General features: G+C 47.6%; 1 protein-coding gene across 6 annotated transcripts in view; it reads right to left on the bottom strand.

Moving 5' to 3' along the window:
- Positions 1–328: 328 nt before the first annotated feature.
- STAG3 (STAG3 cohesin complex component) overlaps positions 329–19,867 on the bottom strand; it is a 36,472-nt gene continuing 16,933 nt past the window's right edge. For 2 of the 6 annotated variants that reach the window (XM_024249484.2, XM_054560238.1), the window contains exons 9-34: positions 19,250–19,323; positions 17,331–17,454; positions 16,734–16,832; positions 16,444–16,523; positions 16,028–16,135; positions 15,652–15,766; positions 15,242–15,347; positions 14,965–15,068; positions 14,320–14,412; positions 14,106–14,195; positions 13,679–13,879; positions 13,488–13,558; positions 13,297–13,384; positions 12,784–12,864; positions 12,609–12,701; positions 12,310–12,478; positions 12,063–12,199; positions 10,569–10,670; positions 9,916–10,064; positions 9,571–9,699; positions 9,320–9,477; positions 3,519–3,693; positions 3,165–3,269; positions 2,840–2,921; positions 918–989; positions 329–714 (exon numbers count right to left, since the gene is read on the bottom strand). In XM_024249484.2, coding sequence (XP_024105252.2) covers positions 706–714; positions 918–989; positions 2,840–2,921; positions 3,165–3,269; positions 3,519–3,693; positions 9,320–9,477; positions 9,571–9,699; positions 9,916–10,064; positions 10,569–10,670; positions 12,063–12,199; positions 12,310–12,478; positions 12,609–12,701; positions 12,784–12,864; positions 13,297–13,384; positions 13,488–13,558; positions 13,679–13,879; positions 14,106–14,195; positions 14,320–14,412; positions 14,965–15,068; positions 15,242–15,347; positions 15,652–15,766; positions 16,028–16,135; positions 16,444–16,523; positions 16,734–16,832; positions 17,331–17,454; positions 19,250–19,323 — 2,814 coding nt within the window. In that variant the 3' untranslated portion in view covers positions 329–705. The remainder of the gene's footprint in view (positions 715–917; positions 990–2,839; positions 2,922–3,164; positions 3,270–3,518; positions 3,694–9,319; positions 9,478–9,570; positions 9,700–9,915; positions 10,065–10,568; positions 10,671–12,062; positions 12,200–12,309; positions 12,479–12,608; positions 12,702–12,783; positions 12,865–13,296; positions 13,385–13,487; positions 13,559–13,678; positions 13,880–14,105; positions 14,196–14,319; positions 14,413–14,964; positions 15,069–15,241; positions 15,348–15,651; positions 15,767–16,027; positions 16,136–16,443; positions 16,524–16,733; positions 16,833–17,330; positions 17,455–19,249; positions 19,324–19,867) is intronic. The other 4 variants (XM_024249485.2, XM_054560239.1, XM_054560241.1 and 1 more) reach the window with 2 other exon arrangements.

Raw genomic sequence — 19,867 nt, 5'->3', positions numbered from 1 at the left:
AAGGCTGCCAGGACACATTGCCTGGCCTGGCTCACGTGGGTGAGACAGGTAGTTTCACAAGGTCCTCCTCCACTCTGCCACCTGTCAGCACAACTTTCACTACTGCAGAGGCTGAGGCCACTAGATAAACTACTCACAGGCAGTCAATCTCTCCCTATCTCTACTGCCTCACCCCGCCTCTCAGTTACTAAGCAATACTTCCTGGAGAGCCTGTAGACAAAGCACCTCCGGGGTGTGGGGACACCTATACGCTGGGCCATGGGACAAGGCGGACCAAGAACCTGACTTCCATCAGTTTAACGATCTCAAGCCACACCTTGGGAACGTGTGGATTCAAACATGTTTATTGAGCGAATCATTAGGACACAAAATAGGCTGAGAAAGATGTTCCAAAAATCCAGGAAACTACAGGCTGTTTCCATTAAACACAGAGAAGTGCTGCCCCTCTCCACTCCAAACAGAACAGGAAAAAGGCAGGGGGACTGGGCCACAGTGCATTAGGGAGGACGGGGTCTCTCGGCTTCTCTACCCCAACATCACCGGAGGGAAAGGTTAGGTTAGAAAAACAATGCCCAACTCTTTCCCCTCAGAGCCCAGGGCTGAAGCCTGGGGGAATGCTTCATTGTGCTCCTTTTCTCTTTGCCTTTTCCAAATGGTCACATTCTTGAGGTAGGGAGTGGAGCTGGGGAGGGGCCCAGAGTCCTGTCAGAAATCCTATAATGAGAAAGATGAAAGGAATACACAGGACACAGCAACAGGCCAATGAGCAGACCGTCCTCCCCTGGGTTACCCTCAAAGCCCCAGAGATAGCTCAGAGGGCCACCCCCAGGCTATGGCCTGTCAATTTGATGAATGCATGGGTTGCCTGCCAGCATTTCCCAAGGACACATAACACTTCCTGCTCTGGGGACACTCACCTCAATATCCAGCTCTGTAGAATCTAAGAGGTCCAGCCCGCGCTCACTGGGGGAAGAGTAGCTACTTGCTTGCTAGAGAGAATGAGGTTAAAAGTCAAAAAGGCCTTTCCACACTCCTATCACTTCGCAAATAAAAAAATCAGTTCCTTTCCCAGCCTCATAAGAACAAATATGGGCACAGCAGGCCCCTATGGCACCTCCTGGGAGGGAAGTTAGTGTGGGCATGAGGATCAGGCCTGACTGCAGAGCGCTTCTTGGCCTGCTGACTGAGCCCCTTAAATGCCTTTGGTTTGGAAACCAGAAAATGGATTTTTTCTGAGATGTTAGGAAATAATATTTTAACAGAGGCCTTGCTCTCTAGTCTGGTTTGAAGGTATCATTGTTTGGTTTCTCCTTCTGAGCACAAGACTCCCCTGTTCTGTTCTATTCTGTTCTTTTTCCCTCCCTGCAGAGAAGAGAACAGAAGAATAACAGCAGAAGATATACAGCCTGTAATGAACTTAATATCTGTGTCCCCCCAAAACCCACATATTGAAATCCTTCCCCCAGTGTGATGCTGTTTGGAAGTGGGGCCTTTGGGAGGTGATTGGGTCATAGGGGTGCAGCCCTCATAGATGGATGAATGCCGTTCTAAGCCCAGGCCAGAGGGCTAGCTTGCTGTTTCTCCTCCAGGTGAGGATACAACTAGAAGCCAGCAGTCTGCAGGCTGGAAGAAGGCCCTCACCAGAACCCAACCCTTGGACTTCAGCCTCCAGAACGGTGAGAAATGAATTTCTGCTGTTTGCAAGACACCAGACTATGGAATTCCGTTACAGTAGCCTGAACTCAGACATAGCCCTTTTCCATTTATAAGGTGGTTTTACCTTATATTTTATGTTAAAGGTCCATTTTATTTATTTTTGAATTGTTGATTTTTTTTTTTTAAGAGACAGGTGTTTACTATGTTACCCAGGCTGGACTCCAACTCCTGGACTATTGATCCTCCTGTCTCCACCTCCTGAGTTGCTGGAACTACAGGCTAACAGCTCTGTTTTAAAGATGAGAAAATGGGCCGCACTCAGTGGCTCACACCTGTAATCCCAGCACTTAGGGACACTGAGGCAGGTGGATCCACCTGAGGTCAGGTGTTCGAGACTAGCCTGGCCAACATGGCAAAACCCCGTCTCTACTAAAAATACAAAAAAAATTAGCCAGGCGTGATGGCGCGTGCCTGTAATCCCAGCTACTTGGGAGTCTGAGGCAGGAGAATTGCTTGAGCCCAGGAGGCAGAGGTTGCCGTGAGCCGAGACTGTGCCACTGCACTCCAGCCCAGGCGACAGAGACAGACTCTACCTCAAAAAATAAAAATAATTAAAAAATAAAGATGAGAAAATGGAGGCTGAGGAGGGGTAAAGTGCTAACTTGACATGGAGTTGAGGACTAGCACTCATGTCACCTCACTCCAAATGCCAGGCTTTTCCCACTACACCGGCAGCAGTTCCTCCTGGGGCAACAGGCTAGGTTAGAAGGGGAGTGGGGGAAGGGACAGGGAGGGGAAGCCCTCTAGTAGGGAGAGTGAGGACAGGGGGTCATGTGTTGGGAGGAGAGAAACTGAAGGGGCTGCCACTTGGACTGAATGACCTCCCACCACCAGCATTAGGACTCCTTCCAATTCCTAGGGGGTTCAGAGGCAACAATATTTACTTAGGGATTGGGAGCGAGAGTGCTATTCCAACCTTCTTTGGTATTTGTAATTTCTTTTCCTTATTAATAAGAGTCCAAGCAAAGTCCAAACCAACGTATAACCTGTCCTCCTTTACTCTAGATTCATTCAGCTTTTAGAGACTAGGCATCACCGAGTGGAGAGAGGGGAAACACCCTGGCTTCTCTTTAGCACATCAGCCCCTAGTTCTTGAGAGAGAAGGGCAGGGTGGTCTACTCACCATGTCTGTATCCTGCCGTTCTTCAATTGACTCATCCTGAATTTCTAACTCTTCTTCCTCATCCTCTTCCATAAGGCTGAGTCTGATGTAGGGGCAAAGAGATGGGCTTTTCAAACTGTTCTTTGAGGACCCCTGAGAGTTTCTCAGACAGCCGGGGTGGGGGAAGTGGGGAGCAGTAAGTACAGCATAGTAGGTTTCCAGATAGAGCTCTGTGGCTAAAACAAGTCCAGAAAGTACCCACGGAGAGGCAATGGGTGAGACAGGAATCCCCTCACAGTGGGCGACAGATCTGAAGTGAAGACAGGAGATGATGAGAAAAGCTCACCGCATCAGCTGGTTGCCCAGACCAGGACCTGAAGGGTTGCGTGGAGTCTGGAAATACTGTGGACCCGAGAATCTTGACCTCTGGGTGCCTGCGAGGGGCTGACTGCTGGGAATGAGGCAGGATCAATGATGGGATAAAAATCAAGGGTAAGAAGAGGATGTAAGGCAGCTGGTGTTAATGGGGAGAAAAGCTCACAGAGATGCATTTTAAAGCTAAACAATGGAGAAGGGTTAGAGAAGAACCCAACAATGTGGGAGTCCTACAGCAGGGAACCACGAAACAGAAACAGCAAGATGGAGGCAGCCAGACACCAAACTGGGAACTCAGACACCCAGATTCCCTCCATGGCCTCACCCCTGGGCAAAATCCAACTCTGAGCCATCTTCTTCCTCCATCTCTTTCAACCCCCACAAGGGCTGCCTGCTCTTCACGGCTGTGGAGGTGAGGGTGGGCGTGGGCAGGATGCTGTTCAGCTGCAGACTTTCTTCCTGGGACGAGGAGACGTCCTCTCTGTTAGGCTTGGCAGGCCCTGCCAAGCAGACGCACACATTAACCACAGCCCTGGGCCTGCGACAGGCATGCTCTCTTTCCAAGACCTGCCCAGGATTTAGTAAGGGAAAGTCAAGCAAGAAGAGAATGGAAAACCTATACAGCTTCATTCTGTTGCCCTCAAATGGGCATAGCCCTATGTACTAAATACATAGCCCTGTGTACCAAAAAGTAAGGCTTAGAGAATTGTAGCTAGCCCTTGTCCAAGAAGAACTTGCTACACAGCCTAGAAAACAAGATGGAAAGATATATATACATTTCACAGATAAACTGTAACAGGTGAACAGGTGAACACAAATATGAGGGAGGATTGGAGTCTCTAAGGTTGAGAGGTCTGAGTTAGCCAATGAAGACATGTGAGATCCTATCCAAGATTTCTGTGGTCAGAAAAAGCTTAAAATGGCAATAGAGTTTTGGTACCAGAGGCTAGAGTGGACAAATGAGGGCCAGGGAGGAACTGGAAAATGGGAGACAGGATTTTCTAAAAGCTAGAAAAAAATGAAGTGATTGCAATGCCAGTATAACTGATATGATATGAAGGGGGACTTATCTCCTGCAGAGATCAGAGAAGGTAGAGGAGGAGAAAGAATCCAAAGATTCTCACTGCCTGAGAAAACCCAGGCAATACTATTTTACTATTTTAAAGCATCAGTCAAATTGACATTAACATCTGTTAACTGTAAACAGTCACGCTCCCATTACCCTCCCTCCCTCTCCACTGAAAACAATAATCCCAAAGTGAGCTGCTATGGGTTTAAGCAGAGGGCTACAGAAAACAGGGAAGAGCCATACCCCTGGGCTTGGATTCCCAGACAGGAAACCTTGGGGCCCCAGGTGTGTCCTCCTGATCTCCCTGAGCTATTAAAGGTGTGATGCCCGAGGGCTGGGCCCTTGAGTCTCTCCTCTTCTCCATCTTCACTGGCTTCCCCAGCCACTCAGGTTCATGTCCTTAAATATCACCTATACTCTGCCATATCCCAAATGGATCTCAAGCCTTCAGCTCTCCCCTGAACTCCATCTTAACAGCCCCCACGGTTTGTTCAACATCTCCACCTGTAATCCCGTGGCCAACACCAATGCCCCACAGTTATCTTCACTCTCTGCCTTCCCCATCTCAGATACTGTCAACTCCATCCTTCTGTCAGGCCAAAATCCTTGGAGCCATCCTCAACTGCTCTTTTTGTCTTACATCCCACATCCAGTTTGTCAGAAAAGCCTATTAGAGATACCTTGAAAATGCACCCAGAATCTGGCCGTCTCTCGGCACCTCCACCATTGCCCCTGGCCTAAGAAGCTCTCTTATCTCGAATCTTGGGCTGGATTCCTACAACAGCCACAACGTCCCTGCTGGTCTCCCAGCTTCTAGCCTTCCCCCATCTCCTGTCGTTTTCAACACAGCAGCCAGAAGGATCCTTTAAAAACAGAGGTTGATCCTGTCATTCCTCTGCTCAAAATCCTCCAATGGTTTCCTACTGCACTCAGAGTAAAAGCCAGTCTCTGCCTTAGATGCTCTGGGATCCTGCACCCTCTTTGGTCTCATGTCCTACAATCTGCATTCTGGCCATAATGGTCTTCTCTGCTGTTCCTTGAACATTCCAGGAACATTCCCCCCATCCCATCGTGGCCTCAGGACTGGCTGCTTCCTTTGGTATGCTATTCTGATACACACTAAGCACCCTCCCTCACGTGTTAAAAAAATTCACTGGGAGGCCAATAGGCTGAAATGGCTCCTGCACTTTGGGTTCCTAAGTCAGCAAACTGAAACTCAACTCAGAGTGAAAGTGTTGTGTGTAACCTAGGAGCAGGAAACTTAAGCTTAACCAGTCAGAAAGTACCGACTAACCTCTAACAAGAGATTTATGGTCAGTTAACCTCTGAATATGAACTTTCCACTCTAACCAATCAAATATTTTCTTTGTCTTGCTCCCACAGACACCTTACAAGTGTCTCCTATGGTTTCCTCAGTGGTGGCGCCCTGAATTGCTGGCAGTCTGCCACTGCCTGATTGATAAATTGCTGAATGCTCGAATAAACCTGTTAAAATTTTAATGTGCCTAAGTGTATCTTTTAACTTATTTTTTAGGCTTTTTGCCCAACATTTGTGTTCTTGAGTCTTCCCTTGATCAGTCTTTGTAAGACTGCAATCCCCACCGCGCCAGCATTCCTCACAATCCTCCCTGCTTTTTTGCCATAGTATTTACTACTATCTGACACTCTCTAAAGAAAGAGATTTTTAGCTTTTTTGTGCACTGCTGTATTCCCAGCACACGGTGCTCAGTATCTATTACATGAATAAAAACAATCTCTTCAGTTTTATCTTGCCTTCACAAACCCTACACTTTAGGCAGAGCGATCTATGTACCTCCATGCTTCGTCCAGCACACAGCCTCCTATGCTTTGCTTGTGCTATTCTGCCAGCCCATGATGCTCCTCCTTCCTCTGTTCAGCTTATACAAATCTTACTTATTTTTTAAGCTCCAGCAATTCCATCTTCTTGGTAAAGCTCTCATCATTCTCTGAATTCTACAGCATTCAGTTGTACAAGCCCTCAGGCAGTTATTGGCAATTGTTCATAATTCGGGTTTTCCATAATTAAAATTTCCCCCTTTCCTATTAGATAATAAGCTGCTGGAGGATTCTTCATGGCCCCTAAAACACTGAACATACTATCTTGCATATAGTAGGTCCTTAACAAATATATATTAGTTAATTGATTAAAGCAGAGTTTCCTGGTGGTATAAGATATAATTTTAGGTGGTACACAGAAGACAACAAAAGGAAATCACACCCCATCTCACACTATATACAAAAATTAACTCAAACTGGATCACAAATCTAAATTAAGAGCTAAAACTATAACTCTTTTCTTTTTTTTCTGAGATAGTATCTCACTCTTTCACCCAGGCTGGAGTGCAGTGGCACAATCTTGGCTCACTGCAAGCTCCGCCTCCCGGGTTCACGCCATTCTCCTGCCTCAGCCTCCCGAGTAGCTGGGACTACACACGCCCACCACCACACCCGGCTAATTTTTTGTATTTTTAGTAGAGACGGGGTTTCACCGTGTTAGCCAGGATGGTCTCAATCTCCTGACCTCGTGATCCGCCTGCCTCAGCCTCCCAAAGTGCTGGGATTACAGGCGTGAACCACTGTGCCCAGCTAAAACTATAACTCTTAGAAGAAAACACAGGCGTAAATCTTTGTGACCTTGAATTAGCCAGCAATTTCTCAAGATATGGCACCAAAAGCACAAGCAACAAAAGAAAAAAGTTAGATTTCACCAAATTCAAGAACTTTTGTGTTTCAAAGGACACCACCAATAACACGAAAAGACAACCCAAAAAATGGGAGAAAATGTTTGCATATCATAAGGAATCTCGTGTCTAGAATATATAAAGAATACTTACAACCAAACAATAAAAAGACAACCCTATTTTAAAATAGCTGAAGGATCAGAACAGACATTTCTCCAAAGAAGATAAACAAATTGTCAATAAGCACATGAAAAGATGCTCAGTACCATTAGTCATTAGGGAAATGCAAATTTAAACCACAATGAGATACCACACCTCACAGCTACTAGGAGATGGATAAAATAAAAAAAGGCATTAATAAGTACTGGTGACAACATGGAGAAACCAGGGCCCCCATACATTGCTGGTAGGATTGTAAAATGGTATAGGTACTTTGGAAAACAGTGTGGTAGTTCCTCAAAAACTTAAACATAGAATTGCCATACGACCCAGCAATTCCACTCCCAGGTATATCTCAAGACAACTGAAAAGATGCATCCACCCAAAAATTTGTACATGCATGTTTAGCAGCATTATGCATACAACAGCCCAAATGTCAATCAACTGACAAGTGGATAAGTAGAACGTGGCATATCCACACAATGGCATATTGTTTTGGCCATAAAAAGGTATGAGATACTGATATATGTCGAAGTATGGATGAACGTTGAAAACACTGTGCTAAGTGAAAGAAGCTGGACATAAAAGGCCACATATTATATGATTCCATTTATATGAAAGGTCCGGAATAGGCAAATCAAGAGATAGGAATTATATTAGTGATACTACCTAAGGCTGGGAAGATAGGCAGAGACTGTGAATGGGTATGTGGTTTCTTTTGGAAAGATGAAAATGTTCTAAAATTAGATAGTTGTGATGGTTGTACAATTCAGTGAATATGCTAAGTATACACTTTAAAAGGGTGATTTTTGGCTGGGCGCAGTGGCTCACCAGCACTTTGGGAGCACTTTGGGAGGCTGAGGTGGGCAGATCACAAGGTCAGGAGTTTGAGACCAGCCTGGCCAACATGGTGAAACCCTGTTGCTACTAGAAATACAAAAATTGGCTAGGCGTGGTGGTGGACGCCTGTAATCCCAGCTACTCAGGAGGCTGAGGGAGGAGAACCGCTTGAACCTGGGAGGCGGAGGTTGCAGTGAGTCGAGATCACGCCACTGGACTCCAGCCTGGGTGACAGAGCGACACTCCATCTCAAAAAAAAAAAAGGGGTGATTTTTATGATATCTAAGTTGTATCTCAATAAAGCTGTCACATAAAGTCCCATTTAAAAATGTACACTAGAAAACATACTTGCATATGAAATAATGATTGCTATAATGTTGCTTAATATGAAGCTGTTTTTAAAAAAGCAAAGAAAAAACCTTAGGCAGCCAGGCACAGTGGCTCACGCCTGTAATCCCAGCACTTTGGGAGGCTGAGACAGGCAGATCACGAGGTCAGGAGATCAAGACCATCCTGGCTAACACACTGAAAACCCATCTCTACTAAAAATTCAAAAAATATCAGCTGGGTGTGATGGCGGGCGCCTGTAGTCCCAGCTACTCGGGAGGCTGAGGCAGGAGAATGACATGAACCTGGGAGGCAGAGCTTGCAGTGAGCCGAGATCGCACCACTGCACTCCAGCCTGGGCAACAGAGCAAGACTCCGTCTCAAAAAATAAACAAAAACAAAAACAAAACCTTAGGCAACTTATAAGACAACAGGTGATCTGAAGGTAAAAAACAATGAAGATTGTGTAAAAGTATCTAAAATTTCGAAAATAATGGAATACAAGATGTTGAGGAGGGTACTCTGAATGTATAGATTTCTTAGTTCAATATTTGGTTTTATCATCAGTTTCTATTTCTTTTTTTGAGACAGAGTCTCGCTCTGTCGCCCAGGCTGGGGTGCAGTGGTGCAATCTCAGCTGACGGCAACCTCCGCCTCCCAGGTTCAAGCGATTCTCCTGCCTCAGCCTCCTGAGTAGTTGGGATTACATGTGCGCGCCACCATGCCCGGCTAATTTTTGTATTTTTAGTAGAGACGGGGTTTCACCATCTTGGCCAGGCTGGTCTCGAACGCCTGACCTTGTGATCCGCCTGCCTCGGCCTCCCAAAGTGCTGGGATTGCAGGCATGAGCCACTGCGCCTGGCCCTCTATTTGATTTTTAATACAAGTTTTCAGTTGACTAGATAAACCCTGAAAGAAATTAATACCCTGAATGACAGTAGATGCTCAATGAAATATTTGACAAAATAAGTTTGCAGGCAGCCAAAGACCACCCGCTGGGCACCCCCATACCCACACACAGCACCCTACCTTCAACACGCCTCCTCTTGGAGCTGGGGAGGACCTGAGGGCTGGTCTCTGCTGTGTTCTCCACAGGGTTGAGGGAGTGGCAGTAGGTGGTGACTGGGCCCCAGGGACGGCCAGGTGCCTGGGAGACATGCTGCAGGCACTTTTCTAGATAGGACAGTCTAAGAAAGAGGTGGAACCAAAAGTCTGAAGGGGCTACTGGGCCCTCAGCAGTCCCTTCCCTAATCCACATCTCTATCCTCCCACCAACTTACAAAAGCTGCTTGTCCTGATGGAAGAGTCGGGGGGAAAACTCTGAAAGGAGCTCCAGGAATGCCAGATTTGGAGGCTGATTGGAGGAGTCAGCTGGAGGAAGCTCAGACAAGGAGAACTTGATGCCTTCCCTTGGTTGGGCAGAATTCTTTTAGTAAGAAAGTCTCTTCCCACTTCCCTCCCAGGGCTGAGCTATCCTGTCCAAATGCACCCTCCCCTTGTCCCCAGCTTGTCTCCAAAGGCATACCCACCACTAACCTGACTGCTATGCCTTGACACACATACCCTCCCTCCAAGACCTCGTTCCCAGCCCTCCCTAGACACAACCTCCAACCAATACTTCCTACTTGTGTAGCATGACCACAAGGTCACGGTTCTGCAGCTGCTGGGGTCCAAAACTCAAGGCGAACCTCCGGGCCAGGTCCCTCATCTCGATGAAGGCAGGAAGCTCATTCAGGCCCTGGGGCCCATGCTCCTGTAGCAGTTCTGTGTACAGCTGTGTCCAGGAGACATGGTGCATGTGGGAAAGGGAGGAACATGGCGGAAACAGAGAAGTCCAGCATTCTCTTCTCTACTCAGAAATTCCAAAGGCCTTGGGACACCATCTACTACTTTTACTCTTTCTTTCCTTCTAGGGAACTCCCCTGATACTAACCCCTGCAGCAAACAAAGCCCATCACCTCTACTCTGTAACATTAAATAAAAACGTCTATAGTAACTGAAGGAGGCTGAGAGAGAACAGACTGAAAAATAATTAGGAACTCCCTATCACTTCCTTGTTGATGTTCCAATGTCCTGATAAGTTACTTTTGATGGGGTTGCCCAGTCAGTTAAAAAAAAATACTTCCCAAGGGTCTACTAAGAATGAAGGAACCTATCATGTAACGAGTCAAAACAAGAAAAGTTACTGCTCTGAAGGATCTTACATTCTGAGTGGCTGAGGGTAGACAGAGACTTGGGGACAACAGGGAGAGCATGTCCTCAAGGCAGAAGGGCGCACCTGCTTGAGGCTCAGCAGCAGGATTCGGGAACAATGACTTCGGTCAATCTGCCTTGCTCTAGTTAATGTTTCCTTGATAATGTCACCATAGTCATTGTAGAACTGAGGGGAAAGAGTGGGGAAGGTAATGTCTGACTGGCAGAAAAGACCATTTGGTTTCTTCCTTCACATCCCTAATCATGTCTCCCTCCCAAACTGCCTTAGGTAGGAAACATGAACTGAAGCATAAAATAATTCAGACTAGACTTCATCTCTAATCAACAGGTGCAAAGCCCAAAATAAATCAAGAGTTTTGGTAAACAAACAATGAGGCTGGGTGCGGTGGCTCACACCTGTAATCCCAGCACTTTGGAAGGCCGAGGCGGGCGGATCACGAGGTCAGGAGATCGAGACCATCCTGGCTAATACAGTGAAACCCCATCTCTACTAAAAATACAAAAAATTAGCTGGGCGTGGTGGTGGGCGCCTGTAGTCCCAGCTACTCGGGAGGCTGAGGCAGGAGAATGGCGTGAACCCGGGAGGCGGAGTTTGCAGTGAGCCGAGATCACGCCACTGCACTCCAGCCTGGGTGACAGAGAGAGATTCTGTCTCAAAAAAAACAAAACAAACAAAAAACAAATAATGAAACAGGCCAGGCGCGGTGGCTCACGTCTATAATCCCAGCAGTTTGGGAGGCCAAGTTGGGCGGATCACAAGGTCAGGAGATCGAGACCATCCTGGCAATGGTGAAACCCTGTCTTTACTAAAACTATAAAAATTAGCTGGGCGTGGCAGCGCGTGCCTGTAATCCCAGCTACTTGGGAGGCTGAGGCAGGAGAACTGCTTGAACCCCGGGAGGCTGAGGTTGCAGTGAGCCGAGATAGTGCCATTGCACTCCAGCCTGGCGGCAGAGCTAGACTCCGTCTCAGAAAAAAAAAAGAAACACTGCCCCAAGCTCAATTCTTAGAGAAGAGAAGTAAGCCTGACAGTGCCCTCTCACACAGCACTGACACCCTCACTATTTGTCTCTCCCCAACTACAACGGAAGCTCCACCAAATAGGAACTTGTGTGTTTTGTTCACTGCTGTGGCCTTAGCTCCTGGAATGGTGCTTGGCACACAGCAGGTGCTCAATAAGCATAAATCAATACTGATGGGTTGAGGAAACTGGAGCACTTATCTAGGTATCCTGTGAGGACTGATCCCTCTCTTATTCTTTTTTCCTTCTTATGTTACCCCATTCCATAGACTGGGGTCAGAGAAAAATATTTCTGGACAGGAAGAATAAGGTATTTCCCCTCCAGTGAATTTCTTCACAGCTTTTTCTCCATAATTATTTACTATTAAATCTCTTTTCTTTGTTCCCTTATTCTGAACTCCCAGTGCCTTTCCCTCCTACTTCTCCTTTAAGCTTGATACCATTGGATATCCCCCACCTGTAGTGCTATTATGTTTGAAGTCATGGCTGTGCTCAACTTGCTCCCTTCTCTTTTATTTCTGTAGGGCCTTGCTGTACCTTGTTGTAGTGTTTGAAAACATCTGAGGCTGCGTCCATCTCCAGCACCCCATAAAGCAACAGTTTGCAGAACCCGGCCAGGAGGCGGCGCCGCTGGTGTAGCCGCTCTATCTGTAAATGATCCTCCTGGGAATCACCTGGCTCACATGGAAGGCAGAAGGGAATTACAGACTTAGGCTTGCCCTGTATTTCTGAGCCACACCCAAGCCCCAGCCCTTACTGAGCCCCAGGTATAGAGTCACTGCACCACTGCCCAGGTCTCCCGGCTGGATGAAGACATGGTCCATAAGGAAGCTGGCTAGCTCAGACTGGAGAGTAGCTTCAGGAAAAAAGACAAGTGGCCTAAGGAAATCACGGCCCCCAACAATCATCTGAGGGCTAAAGATGAGAAGTAGATCACTTAATAAGACAAAAGCCTGTAGGGGGAAAAGAAAGGATGTTTAAAAGGACAGAATGTTTCCCAAGGTAGAAATGACACTGTCAATTTCTCCTTAGAATAGGGGCAGGGATACTCGCCTTGTTGCTCCCACTTGAGTCAGTACTCACCTGCTCCTGGACCCCAGTATCCACATCTGAGAGGCAACTCTGGCAGAGTTCACAGAAGGCCACCATTCTGTCCCTCAAACTCGACAGCTGCTTCTGTGGGCACAGTGGCTTGAAGGGGAAGAATGAAGACACAGACTCCTCTCTTCCCATTATCCCATCTAAGACCCACACTCACCTGGGAAGCATCTGATTTAGAAATGTGGGTTAGTGTCCAGAGAATGGAAAAATAGACAAGAGTCAAGGCTGGCAGGATAACCTGTAACAACAAAGGGTTTGAAAAATAAGGTTTGGGTCAGGAGAGGGAGAGATAGATAGGCAGAAACACACCAGTGAAGAGGAGAGAAAATGAGTAAGGGGAGAGCTAATTCCTTTTCCAGTGGAAAATGAGCGATATTCTGGACACTCTTCAGAGGCTTCTACATGAAGTAGAAATGTCACCACTCCCTAATTTACTCTACGTCTCCTAGAATCCCTCAATATTATCCTTGGCTTCCAGGGAATCCAAGAAGACACTGGAAGTAGAGTCCACCTTCTAAGAGAGGAATGTAAGAGGTGACCCCCACCCACCTGATCTTCCTCGCTTTGTCCACTCCACGCACTGAGACTTGACACACCTAGTGGCCACCTGGAACGTAGGTCCTTAAAATCTAGCCCCCCACCCCAACCCATCTCTAGCCTGTCCACTCACCTGGTGAGGTACCTCTCCTGTGTCCACAGCCTTCTGCAGGAGTTGGCAACATGGCTCATAGAGCTCCCAGCGAGTCAGGTCATGAGCGCTTTGGGGGAGAAAGGGGAATGTTATACTGGAAAAGAACAGAGGGAACCAACTCCACAGACACCAGTAAAAACGGGATGGGGAAGAGGAGGAAAGCCACTCACTTGTAGAAGGCAGAGAGGCGTTTCAGAGTGGCTGCCAGATTATATACCTCATCCTCATCTAGGAAGGATGACTGAGAAGGAAAGAAGATCCACAATAGCATTTCCCCCAGAACTCATCAGTCCACATCCCCCGTCTTGCAGCCCCTCCCACCCTTGTTTGGGGTGTCCCATTGTCCAGCCCCAGCTCCTACCTGTAACAGCTCTTCAAGCTCCTGCTGGAAGCGGTCAGTCAGCAAATCTACTAGCTGGCTGCGGGCAAAGTCTGCCCGGCTGAAGAAAGTGAATTCGGGATTACAGAGCAGGTAGAGGGCATGCGCCCCAGCCTCAAGCACTGCCGGCTCTGCATGCTTCACCACCACCTCCTGGAGTTGCTGCAGGAACAGCTCCAGGTGCTGAGAAGAAAAGGCAGAAGATGGTGTGCTGTGGGGATGGGAGGAGGACACTCTTCTGGAGGGAAGTGGAACGGGGTTAAAAGCATTAAACTTCAAGGATAAGATGCCTAAGAAAAGGCTTGCTGATTTTTCTGGAACCCAAGTTCTTGGAAAAAGAAGATACTGGCAATAGAACCCTTTGGCCTTGGCAGGCAAGCAGCAAGGTATAGGAAATCTATCTCCCTACCTTCTCCAAGCGCCCAGTGCAGTAGATGTGGAGGTCAAAGCAGCTGAGAAGCTGGAGCAGGGGAGTGACCTTCTCTGCATCAGCTGAGAACTGTGATGATTGACAGGGAGGCCTCCTTACAAGCTGACACATTGCTAATTCCTACTCCCACCCCCATAGAGGCCATTTCCTTTCACTTCTCTTGGTGTGATGCTGAGTGGAGGGGCAGTGGTACCTTGGCCAGGAGCTGGGGCAGCAGAGGGATGAGGTGCTCAGTCAACTTCACCCTGTCATCGGCTTGGGTCTTGCGCTCCTTAGAGGTTAAGCCCTGGAATGAGAGTCACTTGGGGGTGGGGGAGGTGTAGAGAAACACTGGTGCAGGGGGTGTGTGCAGTCCTCCTCCCCATGACCTTATCTGCCTGGAAGGAAAAGAGAACTCGGTAGCTCCCACGAGATTTCTTTTTTCTGGAAATGAAACTCCTTTTTTTTTTGAGACAGAGTCTCGCTCTGTCGCCCAGGCTGGAGTGCAGTGGCGTGATCTTGGCTCACTGCAAGCTCCGCCTCCCAGGTTCACACCATTCTCCTGCCTCAGCCTCCCGAGTAGCTGGGACTACAGGTGCCCGCTACCACGCCCAGATAATTTTTTTTTTTTTTGTATTTTTAGTAGAGACAGGGTTTCACTGTGTCAGCCAGGATGGTCTCAATCTCCTGACCTAGTGATCTGCCTAGGCGTAAGCCACCGCGCCTGGCCCTTTTTTCTGGAAATGAAATTCTTTAAAGGGTAGAAGGAGCACCCTAACCCCAGCCTGGGGGATAAGGATGCACAATGCCTGTCAGGATTGAGTATTGCTGACCTACCCACTCTACCCTCATGCCATACCTTCCTCCCAGTGACCCGGCCCACAGGCGGGTGCCCCTCTGAAGCTTGCCGGGCACTGGACACAAGGATTTCTATCAGTGTGCTCTCCTGCACATCACCCAGGTCTGGAGTGCCAGGAGGATCAAAAACATAGAATCAAAGATTAGCCACCTTCCAACTCCAAGTTCCCCCTACCCGATGCCACCGTTGCTGCCTTGTACAAATGAAGCCAGCAATCCCTCCCAGTTTCACCCTAGGAGGTGGAAGGTCCCTGTCCCTGGCTCCGTGTGGCACGTACTCTGGTCCTTCTCCAGCAGCAGGCTTGTCAGACTCTCCCAGTCCTTCAGCTGAGCTCCTGCACAGTCCCAAAGACTGTCTACTAAGTAAGCAGCGTGGTCATGGAGCTAGGGAAGAAGGTGCATGGGGAAGTTAGTGATGGCATGTTAAAAATACCCTAGGAAGTGGTTACTGATTAAATATCGCTCTCCTTCCTACAGTGTCCACTCCCATCCTTCTCCATTTGTCTTTTTTTTTTTTCGATAGAGACAGGGTCTCACTGTGTTGCCCAGGCTGGCCTCAAACTCCTGGGCTCAAAGGATCCTCCCACCTCAGCCTCCCAAAGTGCTGGGTTTACAGGCGTGAGCCACCAACCCCAGCCCACTTATAGGTCCTATGCACAACTGCCAGACTTCTCTCTGTGTATGTCACCTCGCTCTCCACAAAGAAGGACAGCAGAAGCTGGAAGAAAGTCCTCTGGGCGCCTGGGCTCTGGCGTCGCTCTCTTCCACCCATCATTCTTATCTCACACTCAGGGTAGAAGAGTCTGGTGGAATGGACACAAGGAAAGGGCTCAGCACAAGAGGAAACAAGGAAGTGTAACGACCACAGAGGGAGGAGATGGCCCAAGGAAATGATAAAGGAAAAGGAGGTGCAGAGCTAAGGAAAGCCCCAACGAGCTGCGAGAAGAAAGGAGACACCAGAGAGACTTCCACAGAGATGGGGAGGCCTTAGGTAGGGCAGCAGCAGATGCGGGAGAGAAACCGAGAGCGTGGTGTTAAAGAAACATAAAAGGAGCCCCACTCACTTCCAGTACAGAAATTCGCCTGCAGCAGAGGCCAGGCCTCGATTAGAGGCATACACAACAGGGTAGACGCTCTCACAGTCCGCGTCCGTCAGCACCCCTTCCATGTTCCTGCCCACAGAAAAGCAGAAAGAGTGTGTGAATAGGGACATTGTCTTCTGGCACAACCAAGGCTAGAAACAAAAAGAGGCAAAAGCAACAAGGCCATAACTCACAAAGAACTTCTAAATGAAGAGTGGAAGACAAAGGAGTATGGGGAGTTAGAGAAGACAGAAATATTACCCCCTCGACATACTGCAACTCAGGAATGACCTCAGTCAACCTGCACAGATGGAAGAGTCTGCTATGACAGGTGGAGGGAGATGACCCTGGAAGGGCAAAGGTCTGAGACACTGGCCTCCCCTCTTCCCAGGACTCACTTAAGGATAAGTATCAGTAATCTGACAGCCTCCACTGCCACATCATACTCTCTGTCCATGACCATGGAAACCATCCGGTCCTGCGGAAAGGAGAAAGTCACTCAATATCTCATTACACCCATTCTAAACATTCTGTTCTCTTAGAATCAGAGACTCCTAAAGAGAGTGCCTACGTAGAGGCAGATGCTGGGATAGCCAAGATATCTTAGAGCATGAGGGGTAGAAAGATACAAGGTGGGGAAATGGGAACCACGACAAAGAGCCAAGCCATGGAGCGCCACCCATTTTACCTTGAAGCGGCTGGTGAAGAGCTCCAGGCGTGCGGTCAGGTCCCGGTTACCGTACAGCCCTTTCAGGGCCTTCACGCACTTCAGGCGGACTTCTCGGTGCTGGTGAGGAGGGAAAACCAGGAGAATGGAAATAAGACTAACCACAGTCTACTCGCCCCTACTGAGCCTCCAGACTCCCCTCTCCGATCCCTCATGCTAGCTTGGGTGTCCCCGATACTGAGGACTCTTGAGATGTCAGAAACAATGAACAGCTGTCTTCTTACTTAAAAAACAAAAGGATCACAGCAGTACTCATGATGAGAAGGATCCTTTGGCTGCCCCTTAGCACCTGCATTACCATCCATCAATAACTCTCTTCCATGGGAAAGTCTCTCTCCCCATACCTCATGTTTTGAGTCGTTTCATCTCCTGGATATGTCTCTCTCTACCTTATCCTACCCTCCCCAGTGCTAGGGGAGTTTCAAGGTTCAGCGCCTTGATGGGTTAATCATTGATCACTAGGTAAAATATCTCAGTGGCAGGCCCAGGAAAAGGTGAAATGTCCTAGGACAGGAAAAAGATGAAGGAAATGGAAATGGAAACTGACTTGAATCCCACCTTATCATGCAGAGTCCAACCAATATATTTTAAATAGCTGTCGGTGAGGAAAGAAGTGCTGTAGCTTTGCATCCAACACCCAATTTCCTCAATGCAGATAGCACGGATCTCAGGAAGGACATCCCTAGACACAGACAGATAAGTTGACTCTTACAGCCACCCTCTCTCCAAACTCACTTTCCATCCTACCAGATAACTCCCTCTCATGGAATAATTTATTTTCTTGAAATGCCATGTACCCCATGCCTTTCATTTCTTCCTCCCGATGTAAACACTATATATATAGTAAAATACATGTAAATATTTTTTCTTTTTTTTTAAGGGATGGGGTCTCTTGCTATGTTGCCCAAGCTGGCCTTGAACTCCTGGGTTCAAGTCATCTTCCCACTTTGGCCTCTCAAGTAGCTAGGACTACAAAAATGTGCTGTACCCAGTTAGTAAATATTTTCTCTCTGTTACCAAACCATAAAATAGTTAAACACCAGCCTTGTACAGCCTAATTCTCCACTCCACCTGTTGCCCAGGCTGGAGTGCAGCAGCACAATCTCAGCTCACTGCAACCTCTACCTCTTGGGTTCAAGTGATTCTCCTGCCTCAGCCTCCCGAGTAGCTGGGATTACAGGTGCACCACCATGCCCAGCTACCTTTTTGTATTTTTAGTAGAGACGGGGTTTCGCCATGTTGGCCAGGCTGGTCTCAAACTCCTGACCTCAAGTGATCTGCCCGTCTTGGCCTCCCAAAGTGCTGGGGTTACAGGTGTGAGCCACTGCACCCGGCCTCCATACCTCTTTTAAAAATCAATTTTCAAAGTTCATTCAGGCTGGGCATGGTGGCCAAAAATTAGCCAGGCATGGTGGTGGGCACCTGTAGTCCTAGCTACTTGGGAGGCTGAGGCAGGAGAATCGCCTAAACCCGGGGGGTGGGGCTTGCCGTGAGCCGAGATCGCACCGCTGCACTCCAGCCTGGGCGACACAGTGAGACTCCGTCCCTGCCAAACAAACAAAAAAAAAAAGTTAATTCAACTGTTGGCTAAAGTGTGTGAGTGTGTTTTAATTCCACATTAAGAAAAGGTTACATCAGCTGAAAGGTTCTGGAAAGGCAGGAGTGAAACCTAGGTAAGAGTGAGAAACATCTATAGATAATATTTTTTTTCTTTTTTTTTTTTTTTTTTTTGAGATGGAGTTTTACTCTTGTTGCCTAGGCTGGAGTGCAATGGCGTCATCTCAGCTCACTGCAACCTCCACCTCCCGGGTTCCAGTGATTCTCCTGCCTCAGCCTCCCGAGTAGCTGGGATTACAGGGATGCGCCACCACATCCGGCTAATTTTGTATTTTCAGTAGAGATAGGGTTTCTCCATGTTGGTCAGGCTGGTTGTGAACTCCTGACCTCAGGTGATCTGCCTGCCTTGGCCTCCCAAAGTACTGGGATTACAGGTGTGAGCCACCACGCCCGGCCTACAGATACTCTTTTTTAACTTAATTTGATCAGGTCTTTAAACAGTATAAAATTCCCCTGTCCTTTGCACAGTGAGACAGCAGGCTGGGCCAGGAGAAGGCTCACCAGGCTGCAGCATCCCTCAGAAAAGCCCCGCCTTTCTGTTCTCTGCTCTTATCCTCAAGTCTCCAGCCCCAGAAAGATGAGGAGTTGGGGCAGATCTGGGGCAAAGCCGGAGCAGGAAAATACTCAGCAATGCTTTATTCTCTTATTTTCTCCCAGAAGCACTTACAAGATCCTTTGTAGGTAGTGATAAACTAAACCTCACCAATTTGAAACATTTGTTGTTAATAATTTTTGCTCCAGCCGCATTAATTCTGGGACTAACCCAATAACTAAGGGTTGGAGGGGGGAAACCTTGTTCACTTCCTCAGATTCCATAACCAAAGGCCAGGTGCTTCAATGAGAGAAGCCCATTAGCTTACCTGTACCGATGAACAAAGACACCCCTGAAGAGGGCATTCATCATCCCCTCAATCTCCTCTTGATGCTCTTGGAGCTGGAGGACAGGACAGGGAGAAATGGGTTAATCTTTCTTGTACCCTAACAAGAATAAGGCCCTGAAGATACAGAAAAAGTACAGCTTCCACCTACTTCCTGTTTATTACAGGACAGTGTGAACCCCCGTAATCCTATGCTCTCTTTTAAACCTTCTAATTCTGGAAGAAGCTGTATAGTCAACTAATGCCTCAGAGGTTTGTGTTTAGTAATAATAATATTCCCTCTGCATGTGGTTATTTGGACTATTCAGAAGCCCTAGCTGGTATTATACAGGCGTATCTCGCTTTATTGCACTTTGCTTTATTGCTTTGCAGACACTGTTTTTTTTTTTTTTTTTTTTAAACAAACTAAAGGTGTGTGACAACCCAGCATTGAGCATACCTATCAGTGCCATTTTTCTAATAGCATATCCTCACTTTGTGTCCCTATGGCACATTTTGGTAATTCTCACAATATTTCAAACTTTTTCACTATGGTATCTGTTATGGTTATCTGTGATCAGTAATCTTTAATGTTACATATTTTTTTACAAGACAGGGTCT

This window comes from Pongo abelii, chromosome 6 (genome assembly GCF_028885655.2).
Source record: "Pongo abelii isolate AG06213 chromosome 6, NHGRI_mPonAbe1-v2.0_pri, whole genome shotgun sequence".
NCBI lineage: Eukaryota > Metazoa > Chordata > Mammalia > Primates > Hominidae > Pongo > Pongo abelii.
The sequence above is the reverse complement of the archived record's forward strand: the minus strand, read 5'-3'. Positions and strand labels throughout refer to the sequence as shown.